The sequence below is a fragment of the Convolutriloba macropyga genome, chromosome 5 (genome assembly GCF_964194025.1).
Source record: "Convolutriloba macropyga chromosome 5, txConMacr16.3, whole genome shotgun sequence".
In the NCBI taxonomy this organism is placed as follows: domain Eukaryota; kingdom Metazoa; phylum Xenacoelomorpha; order Acoela; family Convolutidae; genus Convolutriloba; species Convolutriloba macropyga.
The window spans coordinates 67,906,473-67,921,066 of NC_134472.1; the positions used below are offsets into that span (position 1 = coordinate 67,906,473).

At 34.4% G+C, this 14,594-nt stretch overlaps 1 protein-coding gene across 1 annotated transcript in view; it reads right to left on the reverse strand.

Moving 5' to 3' along the window:
* LOC142340475 (ATP-dependent DNA helicase Q5-like) overlaps positions 1 to 14,594 on the reverse strand; it is a 72,117-nt gene that overhangs the window by 47,644 nt on the left and 9,879 nt on the right. Inside the window, exons 7-10 of the mRNA XM_075391051.1 lie at positions 12,479 to 12,693; positions 11,289 to 11,451; positions 3,927 to 4,021; positions 3,400 to 3,645 (exon numbers count right to left, since the gene is read on the reverse strand). Of these exons, the coding sequence (XP_075247166.1) occupies positions 3,400 to 3,645; positions 3,927 to 4,021; positions 11,289 to 11,451; positions 12,479 to 12,693 (719 nt within the window). The remainder of the gene's footprint in view (positions 1 to 3,399; positions 3,646 to 3,926; positions 4,022 to 11,288; positions 11,452 to 12,478; positions 12,694 to 14,594) is intronic.

A 14,594-nucleotide genomic window follows, 5' to 3' on the forward strand; every position in this document is an offset into this window, starting at 1 on the left:
TGAAAGTTAAAAATCAGTTTAAAAAATTCAAGAAAAACGAATACATTTCATTGTTCAGCATTCAAGACAGAGAAAAGATAACTAGTCATCCGATACAAAGATCTATCCTCCTGAAGAGACCAAAAATAGGAAAAAGCAGAAATCATAAATAACTTTTACGTTAAGACTGCATTTATTAAAAATTTTTAACTGTTTTCTCGAAACTGTACGCCAAAAAATGATTGAATTTTTATTGAAACGAAATTAAAGTCCCTCATGTTGTACAAAAAAAAACAATTTCTAGCAATTACAACCAAAATACAAACGAAAAACTGACGAAAATCGGAAAAAACTACCAAAATCGGATTAGCATATGTACAATTTTATGGAACAAAATTACAACGAGGTAGGAAGAAGCATTGAGTATAGGAATTATCAAAGCAAAATTGCCATATTAACTGATGAACAAAAAGACGGTTAAAGATCCAAAAAAGAAATAAGAAAAAAAGCCAAAAATTAACTAAAAAATCAAGAATTATGTGCCAATTTTTAACTTGAAACGCATTTTCAGGCTCTGCAAAACACTGTGGCATCAATTTCCGAGGTTGAAATTTCAATATAGTATCAAATAAAATAAATTTATTTCTACAAGGAACCAAATTAAAACCAAAAAAATTGGGTCACTTAGACGAAAAACGGTTATCTATATGTGCAATTCAGTCAAAAACTACTTTTTCAAGTCAAAAAGTCATTCACTAAACGAAGCGCATGATCAAAAAACTTCTCTCGCTTAGCAAAAAAATCTGTTCACCGAGACAGCTTTTCTCAATTTTGCTTTTAAGTCAAAATGCCGCGTGAACAAATCTACTTCCTGTAAAAAAACATAGCCGGAAGAATTCCGGAAGCGACTCCAAGCGTCAAAACTTCACAAAACAACCGTAAATGCAGCTGCAGCCATTAACTTTTGCAATAAACCAATAACGCATTACCTCCCAAGGTCTGATCTAAAATTTGATGAAATGTTAACCACTGTCACCAAGAGAAACAAAAAGCAGCAAAATTTTTTATTGAAAACGTTTAGGCACGTTAAAAAATGTCCAAAAAATAGGATGGTCAAATTACTGATAGGCTGAAAAAGCTGACAGGGCTATGAAATGCACTCAAATAATTCATGATTTCAACCTCAAAAAGATGGCGAAAGCAAACGGCTTAGAAAGCAAACATTTAGATAATGATCTTAGAAGCTAAGTTAATTTTTTCAAAAAAGAATGAAGAATCAGAAAACCATTACAATAAGAAATCTAACCACTGCAATCAAGACACAAACAACATATACTTCTTCCTTGGTGTATTTATGCTCGACAACATGAATTCATACTGATTCAAAAAGTAATTTAATCTAGAAAGGACATAAGCAACAGAATATTCAAAGGCAAAAAGCCGTATAAACCAATAACAAGGCCTGAACAAAATTGCAAAAAACACTACTGATAGGTAGAAATTCTGGAAAAAAACAAACTTTCCAGCCAACTCTCAGTACTGCCTTATGTTGAATGAAACCAATTGCAAACCAAAGAAATGACGAAAATCTAATAAAAAGCTGAAAGCATTCAATTTTGTAACAACTGAAAAAAATCAATATAACGAATATAAATTTAGGTGCTAGGACAAAGCTAGAATGATACAAAGTAGAATGTGAAGAATATGGACACAATGAAAGGAACACCGTAACAAAAAGACATTCTTGATTTCTGAAAGTTAAAAATCAAATAAAAAAATAAAAAAACCGCGAAAACATTCCATTGTTCAGCATTCGAGACATAGAAAAGATAACGAGTCATCCGAGACAAAAATCCATCCTCCTGAACAGAATAAAAAAAGAAAAGACAGAATTGAATCATACGAAACATTGGAACATTTTGCAAAAAAAATGGTCAAAAAACTTTTAAGACTGCATTTATGAAAATGATTTTAACTTTTTTTCAAAAACTTAACGCCAATAAATGATTGAATTTTTATTGAAACGAAATTAAAGTCCCTCATGTTGCACAATAAGACTTTTTCTAGTAATTAAAACCAAAAAACGAACAAAAAACTGACAAAAATTGGAAAAAATGCGATCAAAATCGGATTAGCATATGTACAATTTTATAAAATAAAAAAGCATCGAGGTACAAATAGGCGTTGAGTATATGAATTATCAAAGTGGAGTTGCCATTTTACCTGATTTTTAGTGAAAAGACGGCTGAAAGATCCACAAATGAAGAAATTAATAGAAAAAAAGCCAACAATCAACAAAAAAATTCAAGAAATATGTGCCAATTTTGAACTTGAAACGCATTTTCAGGCTCTGCAAAACACTGTGGTATCAATTTCCGAGGCTTACATTTCAATAAAGCATCGAATGAAAATTATTTCGACAAAAAAACCAAATTACAAGCAAAAAAATGGGCCACTTAGACGAAAAAACGGCTAAAAACGGTTATCTATATGTGCCATTCAGTCAAAAACTACTTTTCAAAGTCAAAAAGTCATTCACTTAACGCAGCGCATGATCAAAAAACTTCTCTCGCTCAGAAAAAATTAGTTCACACGGCAATTTTACCCACTTTCGCTTTTAGGTTAAAACAGCGTCTGAACGAATAGTACTTCCGGTAGAAACATACCCGGCAGATTGCCGGAAAATAGCCGCCGTTGATTCCAATAAGCATGATTGGGATTGAAATAACAGAAGATATTGAAAAAGAAAGATTTTTGTACAAAACCATTTTTTTAAGTCCGATTTATTTTGAAGGCATTTCGTAGTTGAACATACTTCTGTTTCTTAGAGAGAGGCTACAGGGGCTCCTATCGATAACAATAAGCATTAGAGACGGTAAATAAGACTTATAGGAACGACGTTCAAATAGCGGGCATCTAAAATTGGGCTTTATGGGTTTATCCCGTTTCTACTTCTGACTTCAATTTTTTATACTGACCCTGTTCATTTTGAATTGCTTTGCTGCGCAACTGATGTTCAAAATCACTTTTAGCAGAATGAGAGAAGAGAGAAACTAGCCTAGAGAAGTCAAAAAGATTTAACGCAAAATGTTGAAAAGGCGGCAAAATGAGGTAAAGCGAAACATTTTTTTATTCGACGAAGTAAAAAAAAAAATAGGAGCGCTATAATAGCCGGCTGAATAGATGAGGGCGGCTATTAAAAAACCGTAAGAAAACCAATACTCCTCTTCGAGTCGTAAAAAAAACCACGATGTCCCCAATAATAACCGCTATCGCTTCGCGGCTATTTATCAAAATCTTACTACGACAGAAATTTTTGAGACATTGTGTTCTTCAATTTCAGAGCGCATCACCCAGATTGTCACTAAATTGCTTCAACAACTACCAGTGTAAATAGGAATTTAAGTTTAGATTTCATACCTGCTGATACCCTGCCGACCACCTCCGTACAAGTCAGAACAGTCCAGATCTTCCCAGGAAGTACTGGCTCTGTTGAATCCATTCTGGCCCGGAATTCCAGTAGCACCCGGACGACCTTCGGAGTTGAGGTGGTACTTCTTCAGGTTAGACTCTACCTTCTCTTTATCTTTGCACACGTCGCAGTAGTTCTTGCACACTAGAAAATCCAATTCGCCAAAATTCTCACAAATGCTCTTGTGACGACATCTGAAACAGATAGCATGTTTGATTGTGATTGACGAATAGGGTCGTCAGCAATTTTCCACAATAAAAATTTTATTCGCGAAAAAAAGAACACTTTAGGTCTGCAATACCTTCCTATTGATAAAATGATTACCAGAAAAGACCTTTCACCCAAAATTAAATATTTCTAATTTTACTAGTGTCTTGTATCTAATAGTCTCGTAGTGCTACACTTCAACCTTTACGGAAACCAGCACTCAAAACTCTATCAAACTTCTGTCTGTTAAGGATATCTGATGTCTAACTTTAGCTCCTCGAAGTAGTTGAACATGGTCTTGAGTTTGTCCATAGTTGACTTGGCTACATTCTCCCACTTTTGTTGGTCACCACTAGCTCGCTTCTGAAAAACATCCAGTCATTATTACAGTTCAAGTGAAACTATTGTTGCAGGCAATATGGAAACAACAGAAAAATAAAATGCTCAAAATCGATACAATTTTTTTAAGGAATGATAGAATCTTCTAATGATAATCACAGGCAGTTGAAAATGCCCAAGCAAAACTTTCGGCAAAAAATTATTTTGGCTTATTTCGGTTTCTTACTTCGTTCAGGATGCTTGATATGGCGGCCGCGTGAATATGTATGATGCGCTGAATCGAAAACTTGTTGAACGTAAAATATTACTCGTTTTCGTTGCTCAAAGTTACGCTGAGAGGTAGTCAACCTTCAATTTTTATAAGTAGAGAGGACTTCTATAACCCATCAATATCATCCATTAAATTCCATTTTTAAAATAATATTGCAGGGTGAACTCGAGAAAAGTCACTGAATTATGTAGTTCAGTTGTTTCTCTCGACTTAAGATTCTTGATTTAATACATTAGTAATTCGAATAATAAAACAAACCCGGCAGATTGCCGGAAAATAGCCACCGTTGATTCCCATAACTCTATTGGGATTGAAAGAAAAGAAAATATCAACAAAAACAGATTTATTTTGATGCGATTTATTTTGATGTCATTTTGTAATTGAAATACTCCTGTCACTCAGTGAGAGGCTACAGGGTCTAGTATCAATAACAATAAGCATTATAGATAGTAACTAAAACTTATGAGAACAAAGTTCAAGTACCGGACATCTAAAAATGGGCTTTATGGGTTCATCCCGTTTCTATTTCTGACTTTGATTTTTTTAATATTGACTCTCTTCATTTTGAAATGCTTTGCTGAGCAGCTGCTGTTTAAAAGGACTTTGAGCAGAATGACAGAAGAGTGAAACTAGCCTAGAGAAGTCAAAACATTTCACGCAAAATGTCGAAAAAGCGGCAAAATGGGTAAAGCGAAAAAAAGTTCGACGAAGTAAAAACATACCCGGCATATTGCCGGAAAATAGCCGCCGTTGATTCTAAGCATGATTGGGATTGAAAGAATAGAAGATATTGAAAAAAAAAGATTTGTACAAGAACATTTTTTAAGTCCGATTTATTTTGATGGCATTTCGTAGTTGAACATATCGTACTTCTGCTTCTTAGAGAGAGGCTACAGGGGCTACTATCAATACCAATAAGCATTAGAGATGGTAACTAAGACTTATAGGAACGACGTTCAAATAGCGGGCATCTAAAATTGGGCTTTATGGGTTTATCCCGTTTCTACTTCTGACTTCAATTTTTTATACTGACTCTGTTCATTTTGAATTGCTTTGCTGAGCAACTGATGTTCAAAATCACTTTTAGCAGAATGAGAGAAGAGAGAAATTAGCCAAGAAAAGTCAAAAAGATATCGCAAAATGTTGAAAAAGCGGCAAAATGAGGTAAAGTGAAACATTTTTTTATTCGACGAAGTAAAAAAACATAGCAGGACAAGTCCTGACGTACAATTCAAAGAATTTTCATTGACTAAACAGAAAAACTAGACCAAGAATGGACTATGAGTGAATTGAGACAACCATTTTAAAAAAAAATCAGATCAAAAAATAAAAAAAAAACTGAAAATCAATGTCAAAATGCCGCATGTGATAAAAAAAACCACTAGCGAGAAATGAAAATTCAATTCAAACAAAAAAACTAGGCCTAGAATGAGCTGTGAATGGATTGGGAAAAGCATTTAGAAAAAAAATCCGATCCAAAAAATTGAAAAAACAGTAAAAATCAGAGTGAAATTGCCGCATGTGAACAAAAAACCACTACCTATAAACCGAACTTTTGTTCAAACACCATTTTCTCAATCTACTTTAAAATTAGAGCGAAAAAAAAATTCACGCCGCAAAACCACTCGCTTTTTCGCTCCATTTCCTGTTTCGGCGTGACCAAAATCACTACTCCAATTTGACTTCAAAAATCATGAAAATGTGTGAACAGATCTTAAAAACATAGCCGGAAGAATTCCGGAAGCGACTCGAAGCAGCAAAACCTCACAAACAAAACCCTAATTGCAGCTGAAGCAATTACTATTTGAATTCAACCATTAACTCATTACCTCCCCTGGTCTGATCTAAAAATTGGTGAAACTTAAACCACTCACCAAGAAAAAAATGCAGCAAAATTTTATATTGTTGAAAATGTTTGATAACGTTAAAAAATCCGAAATAGATTAGCAGGTCAAAATACTGATGGAGTAAAACAGCTGAAAGGGCTATCAATTGCCCTCAAATAATTCATGATTCTGATCTCAAAAGATCAGAAAAGCAAACGGCAGATAACAATCTTAGAAACTAAGTTGATTTTTTTTAAAAAAAGAATACTCAAATTTAAGAATCAGAAAACCACTATAATTACAGTTCTAATCACTGCAATTAAAACAAAAAACGGCACATACTTCTCCCTTGTTCTGCATATGCTAGACAACATGATTTAAAACTAATTCAAAAATTAAAATAATCATAGAAAAGACAAGCAGCAGAAAAATATTCAAAGGCAAAAAATCGTTTAAATTAACACCAAGGCCGGAAGGAAGTTGCAGTAGATAGTATTAAGTAGAGCTTTTGGAAAAAGCTGGCTAGCAAACTCTCAGTACTGCCTTGTGTTGAATGAAATCAATTGCAAACAAAGAAATGACGAATATCTAAGAAAATGCTGAAATCATTCAATTTTCTAACAACTGAAACAACCAAAAATAAATGTGCCATAAAAAGCTGCCAGGACAAAACTAAAATGATACTAACTAGAATGATAAGAACATGGACACAATATAAGGAACACCGAAATAAAAACACATTCTTGATTTTCTCGGTGAACTCGAGAAAAGTCACTGAATTATGTAGTTCAGTTGTTTCTCTCGACTTAAGATTCTTGATTTAATACATTAGTAACTCGAATAATAAAACAAACCCGGCAGATTGCCGGAAAATAGCCACCGTTGATTCCCATAACTCTATTGGGATTGAAAGAAAAGAAAATATCAACAAAAACAGATTTATTTTGATGCGATTTATTTCGATGTCATTTTGTAATTGAAATACTCCTGTCACTCAGTGAGAGGCTACAGGGTCTAGTATCAATAACAATAAGCATTATAGATAGTAACTAAAACTTATGAGAACAAAGTTCAAGTACCGGACATCTAAAAATGGGCTTTATGGGTTCATCCCGTTTCTATTTCTGACTTTGATTTTTTTAATATTGACTCTCTTGATTTTGAAATGCTTTGCTGAGCAGCTGCTGTTTGAAAGGACTTTGAGCAGAATGACAGAAGAGTGAAACTAGCCTAGAGAAGTCAAAACATTTCACGCAAAATGTCGAAAAAGCGGCAAAATGGGTAAAGCGAAAAAAAGTTCGACGAAGTAAAAACATACCCGGCATATTGCCGGAAAATAGCCGCCGTTGATTCTAAGCATGATTGGGATTGAAAGAATAGAAGATATTGAAAAAAAAAGATTTGTACAAGAACATTTTTTAAGTCCGATTTATTTTGATGGCATTTCGTAGTTGAACATATCGTACTTCTGCTTCTTAGAGAGAGGCTACAGGGGCTACTATCAATACCAATAAGCATTAGAGATGGTAACTAAGACTTATAGGAACGACGTTCAAATAGCGGGCATCTAAAATTGGGCTTTATGGGTTTATCCCGTTTCTACTTCTGACTTCAATTTTTTATACTGACTCTGTTCATTTTGAATTGCTTTGCTGAGCAACTGATGTTCAAAATCACTTTTAGCAGAATGAGAGAAGAGAGAAATTAGCCAAGAAAAGTCAAAAAGATATCGCAAAATGTTGAAAAAGCGGCAAAATGAAGTAAAGTGAAACATTTTTTTATTCGACGAAATAAAAAACATAGCAGGACAAGTCCTGACGTACAATTCAAAGAATTTTCATTGACTAAACAGAAAAACTAGACCAAGAATGGACTATGAGTGAATTGAGACAACCATTTTAAAAAAAATCAGATCAAAAAATAAAAAAAAACTGAAAATCAATGTCAAAATGCCGCATCTGATAAAAAAACCACTATCGAGAAATGAAAATTCAATTCAAACAAAAAACTAGGCCTAGAATGAGCTGTGAATGGCTTGGGAAAAGCATTTAGAAAAAAATCCGATCCAAAAAATTGAAAAAACAGTAAAAATCAGAGTGAAATTGCCGCATGTGAACAAAAAACCACTACCTATAAACCGAACTTTAATTCAAACACCATTTTCTCACTCTACTTTAAAATTAGAGCGAAAAAAAAATTCACGCCGCAAAACCACTCGCTTTTTTGCTCCATTTCCTGTTTCGGCGTGACCAAAATCACTACTCCAATTTGACTTCAAAAATCATGAAAATGTGTGAACAGATCTTAAAAAACATAGCCGGAAGAATTCCGGAAGCGACTAGAAGCAGCAAAACCTCACAAACAAAACCCTAATTGCAGCTGAAGCAATTACCATTTGAATTCAACCATTAACTCATTACCTCCCCTGGTCTGATCTAAAAATTGGTGAAACTTAAACCACTCACCAAGAAAAAAATGCAGCAAAATTTTATATTGTTGAAAATGTTTGATAACGTTAAAAAATCCGAAATAGATTAGCAGGTCAAAATACTGATGGCCTAAAACAGCTGAAAGGGCTATCAATTGCCCTCAAATAATTCATGATTCTGATCTCAAAAAGATCAGAAAAGCAAACGGCAGATAACAATCTTAGAAACTAAGTTAAATTTTTTTTAAAAAAAGAATACTCAAATTTAAGAATCAGAAAACCACTATAATTACAGTTCTAATCACTGCAATTAAAACAAAAAACGGCACATACTTCTCCCTTGTTCTGCATATGCTAGACAACATGATTTAAAACTAATTCAAAAATTAAAATAATCATAGAAAAGACAAGCAGCAGAAAAATATTCAAAGGCAAAAAATCGTTTAAATTAACACCAAGGCCGGAAGGAAGTTGCAGTAGATAGTATTAAGTAGAGCTTTTGGAAAAAGCTGGCTAGCAAACTCTCAGTACTGCCTTGTGTTGAATGAAATCAATTGCAAACAAAGAAATGACGAATATCTAAGAAAATGCTGAAATCATTCAATTTTCTAACAACTGAAACAACCAAAAATAAATGTGCCATAAAAAGCTGCCAGGACAAAACTAAAATGATACTAACTAGAATGATAAGAACATGGACACAATATGAGGAACACCGAAATAAAAACACATTCTTGATTTTTGAAAGTCAAAAATAAAAAAAAACAAAATTCAAGAAAAACGAATACATTTCATTGTTCAGCATTAGAGACGTAGAAAAGATAACTAGTCGTCCAATATAAAGATCTATCCTCCTGAAGTGAACAAAAAAATAAGAAAAACCAGATATCAAACATACGAAACATTAAATATTTTACAGAAAAAGGTCAAAAAACTTTTAATACTGCTTTCATGAAAAATGGAGGCTGAAAAAATCAATATACCAAATATAAAAATAGGTGCCAGGACAAAGCTAGAATGATACTAACTAGAATACTAAGAATATGGGCACAATGTATGGAACACCGTAACAAAAAGGCATTCTTGTTTTTTAAAAAGTTAAAAATCAAATTAAAAAATCAAGAAAAACAAATACAGTTCACTGCTAAACATTCGAGACCTAGAAAAGATAACTAGTCATCCGATACAAAAATCTATCCTCCTGAAGAGAACAAAAAAATAGGAAAAAGCAGAACTCAAAAATATAAAACATTAAAACATTTTGCAAAAAAAAAATTATCAAAAAACTTTTAAGACTGCATTTACGAAAAAGCTTCAACTGTTTTTCAAAAACTGAACTCCAAAAAATGATTGAATTTTTATTAAAACGCAATTAAGGTCCCTCATGTTGCACAAAAAGACTATTTCTAGTAACTACAATCAAAATACAAACAAAAAACTGACAAAAATCGGGAAAAAACTACCAAAATCGGATTAGCATATGTACAATTTTACAAAACAAAAATACACCGAGGTAGAGAGAGGCGTTAAGTATATAAATTATCAAAGGGAAGTTGCCAAATGAACTGATTTTTGACAAAAAAGACGGTTAAAAGATCTAAGAATGAAGAAATTAATAGAAAAAAGTCAAAAATTAACTAAAAAATCAAAAAATATGTGCCAATTTTCAAATTGAAACCCATATTCAGGCTCTGCAAAACACTGTGGCATCAATCTCCGATGTTGGCATTTCAATATAGTATCGAATAAAAATTATTTCTACAAAAAACCAAATTACAACCAAATTACTACAAAAAACCAAATTACAAGCAAATTAACTAAAAAAATCAAAAAATATGTGCCAATTTTCAAATTGAAACCCATATTCAGGCTCTGCAAAACACTGTGGCATCAATCTCCGATGTTGGCATTTCAATATAGTATCGAATAAAAATTATTTCTACAAACAACCAAATTACAAGCAAAAAAAATTGCCCACTTAGACGAAAAAACGGCTAAAAACGGTTATCTATATATGCCATTCAGTCAAAAACTACTTTTCAAAGTCAAAAAGTCATTCACTAAACGCAGCGCATGATCAAAAAACTTCTCTCGCTTAGCGAAAATTTGTTCACCAAGACAGCTTTTCTCACTTTCGCTTTTAGGTCAAAATGCCGCGTGAACAAATCTACTTCCTGTAAAAAAAAAACCGAGAGAAAACCAATACTCCTCTTCGAGTCGTAAAAAAAAGACAGCGCCCCAATACAATTCAAATTCTTTGAATTGTAAAAATAGGAGCGCTATAATAGCCGGCTGAGAAGATGAGGGCGGCTATTTAAAAAAAAACAAAATAGGAGCGCTATAATAGCCGGCTGAGAAGATGAGGGCGGCTATTAACAAGCCACTGCCTAATAATTGAAAGCAGTAACTTAACTAACACCGCTACAAAATTCGTCTAGAGCAGCTTCAATATTGGATACGCAATCATAAGTACGTAACTACCGTAACAAATTAGACGAATCAGTTCAGCCAGAACTAAGTATAAACATAGATTAACAGAAATGTCAAGAAAAGCAGCATGAGAATATTCCATTGAACAGAAAGCTGGGACAAATTACTTCATGCCCTTTTTTTACGTATAAATACTATCAACCAAATGTGATTTATCCCCATAACTTAAATTTTAAAATGATACCGTGAGATTTGATTCAAATGGATTGGCATGTAAGTGATAAACCGTTGAGATTGCAGTCGTGATGAATTTTTGAATGAAGAAGTATTACTAACATTTGATTGAGCGATGGACCTCTTTGTGAGGAAAACTAGAGTATCCTTCTCGGCCTTTGAAACGTACAGTCTGCAGTAGCTCGTCTCGCCATCTCTACCCGCCCTTCCGGACTCCTGGTAGTAGCCAGACATGCTAGCAGGGATCGTCCAGTGCACCACAAATCTAGTAGAAAATAAATTCAATGTTGCTAACGTCCTTTCACGTGTAGCTAAAGGCAGTCTCATATCTTTCACTTAAGAGCGCATTCCATCAAATTAATTCCGTTCCTCCATTTTGGTTGTTTCCCCGATTTAAAAAAGATTCTCTTAATTTCTGTGTTTTTATCCCCGCGATGACTGGTTGTGGCGCGAAAACTAGGGTTTTAAGGTGCTTATACACATCAATGCTTAGCGAAAACGCCAATCTACCATATTTTAGAATCTAAATATCATTCTTTTTTTTTAATCTTCAAAAATGTAAATTTAAAGTTATAACCACAACAAGAACGTTTGGTTAAATATTTACATTTTCAAAATCGCCTCGTAAATATATGAATAGTTTGGTCTTTATACTTCAGTAGAAAAAATTCCTAAAGCCTCTTACTTGTCTATCTATTGGAACACGTTCATGCAGTTTGACCATTTCGCTGCTTAGTTTTTCCTTTTGAAAATGCATTATGAAAAGCTTTTTGAATATCTCGCGCTGAAAGCACGATCAATTACAAAAATGAAACATAACCGACTAACGTCGGAAGAATTGCTCTCGAACGGCTACTGGGAGCTCTTATCAATTTCAGCGTGCTTCAGTGGGTGAATGAGAAAGAACTTTAGATCACTCAAAACGCAAAAGGTCGTAAAAGGCACACGTCGAAAATTCGGAAAACGGTCAAGCGAAAATTTTGCATAAAAAGACATACGTTTACAATAATTGCTTCTCTTCGAGAGCAATAAATTATGAACCAAAAAGTTGTGTATTAAGGAGATGGGCAAAGATCGGGTAACATTTTAGGATCTTCCCCGTTAGTGGCTCCAGTACGTAATGCACCCCATGTTATGCAACACATGCTATTCATGGGGCGTAAATTATTATGTCAATAATAGAGTACGTGAACTTGAGGTATTCCATGTCTCTTTCGAACCACTCATTCAGAAAGATCAAATCCGCTCCTTCATGTCTGGAAATGTCAAATTTAGAAGATCCATGGCCAAACCTGACGTCGGGCTTGTCAACTCCCATTCCGAAACTGATGGTGGCCACAATGACAGGAAACTTGCCACTGAGCCAATCCTCTTGTGTCTTCTGTCTCTCTTGAGCCGGGAGACCGGCGTGATACGAATTGGACACCAGTCCACGTCGGGTCAACTCGTCGGCCACTTGGTCACATGACACGCGAGACCGACAGAAGATAAGACCGGATCCAGTTGCCTAAATCGACAATGCTATCGCTCTCGTCGGGAATAAGCAATCAACCCATGTCTGAAAAATTTTTCTCGAACGACTGGCGAATGATTGTCTTTAGAAGTAGCCCGCAAAAGTTTTGGGACGTAAGCCTCACAGGATGGGGTCATGGATTTACGCATCCAGCATTTTCGGCGAACAGGACATTTAGGATTGCTGTTTTGCAAATCTTGACACTGTTCAAGTTTTTTAAATAGCCTCCTCAGTAGCAAACTCAGTAGTGTGAAGATCAATACTTGCGATTTCCCGGTAAATTACAAAACAAAACGGGAAAATTTGGTCACTCCCAGAACTTTGTTTCTTATCAACAACCTTATTGCATCCCCACAAAAAATAGATCCTCTCCGTTTTGAAAATGAAAAATTTTGTTGATGAATACAAAATCAAAATAATAAACGAACATTGGCGCAAACTCAAATGAACTTTGATCAACAGCTATGAAATTATTTACTACTTTATACGGTTGCATTACAATAAGTGCCTTTGAAGCCAAGTTATCTTATTGCAACAAATAGACTTCAAGTAGTGAAAACAGGTGACGATAATACAAAAAACAAACCGACTAACGTAACCGACTGCAACAGATTCCGACCAACCAGGGGTTTGAACCCCAGACCTCCGGAGTAGAGACGGAAGTATTGAGGGTCTTGTGACTGCATATCGTACAATCGCTTTCGTTTTAGCAACCGAACCAATTTCCGCATAAGAGCAACTTAGATCACCCAAACATTAAAAAAGTCACACTTGAAACAGTCACTCGAAAAGTGAAATCAAAAGATGTTCTAGAACAAAACGGTCAACCAAAAATTTTACGTAAAAACGCTTTCAGTAATTGCTTCCAACTCCGTTCGAGAGCATTCAAACATATGAAGTCAAATTCAAAATTAAATTCAAATTTACAAATTTTTGTTGTCCAAACAAGCTATCTACCTAATTAGCTGAGATCAGGTTACAAAATGAGACCACTGATACCATTCTAAGACTTCAAAAGACTTTTAAGACATTTTCAAGATTTGCTAAGCAAAAAAAATATTTTCAAATCGAAGTTGCATGAATGAACACAAAGCAGATTTGAAGTGATCGTGACATCATATGATAGTAGCAAAAATCTTGACGGATAAATAGAAAAAAACCGAGAAGTCAAATAATAGCTTCACATATTGCTTTGCGGCTATAAATAAAATCCTGTAGCAATATCGATTGCGTAAGCGATAAAATCGACTCTTGCAAAGAGAAAATTATTTTTCTTTGAAATTGCTGTGAAATATTTACGCCTCCTTAACCACTTCGGCAAGAAAACATAGCTTGCAGATCGCAGAAAATAGTCACGATAGCTCTCGTAGATCTGCAACGCCAAAAACATAGGAAAAAAATAGAACAAAGAATTTTTTTGAAAAATGCTGAGAGGTTGATTATTAATAAGGAATCTGCTCAACTCACTGGCGCTTCTATCAGCTTCTCTCAATTAACCGTCAATAAGAGTTACACGCACTAATATGAACTTATCTCTTGGACGTAAAGTAAAGAAAAGTAAATTTCAGTCTGAGGAAGTCATATTTGAGAGAGCGGTATGTCAATCGAGACAAAAAACACCCCATTAAGAGTCAAAATTACGTCAAGCACGTGCTTGAGCTGAAATTGCCTGAAAAAAAACGAAAAGCAGTTTTCAAGACATTCTAACATCATATTGTCGAAAGCAAAAAGAAAAACGAAAAAACCGAAATAAAAAAAACGAAATCAAAGAACTGAACAAACAGAAGACAACACTATCAGCCTCCTTAAAAGAGTAACCTCCGATAAGGAACAAGTCACAGACCAAGACGTCCACGAAAGTCCACGAAAGGCACTCCTAGGCTCTGAAAAAAAAA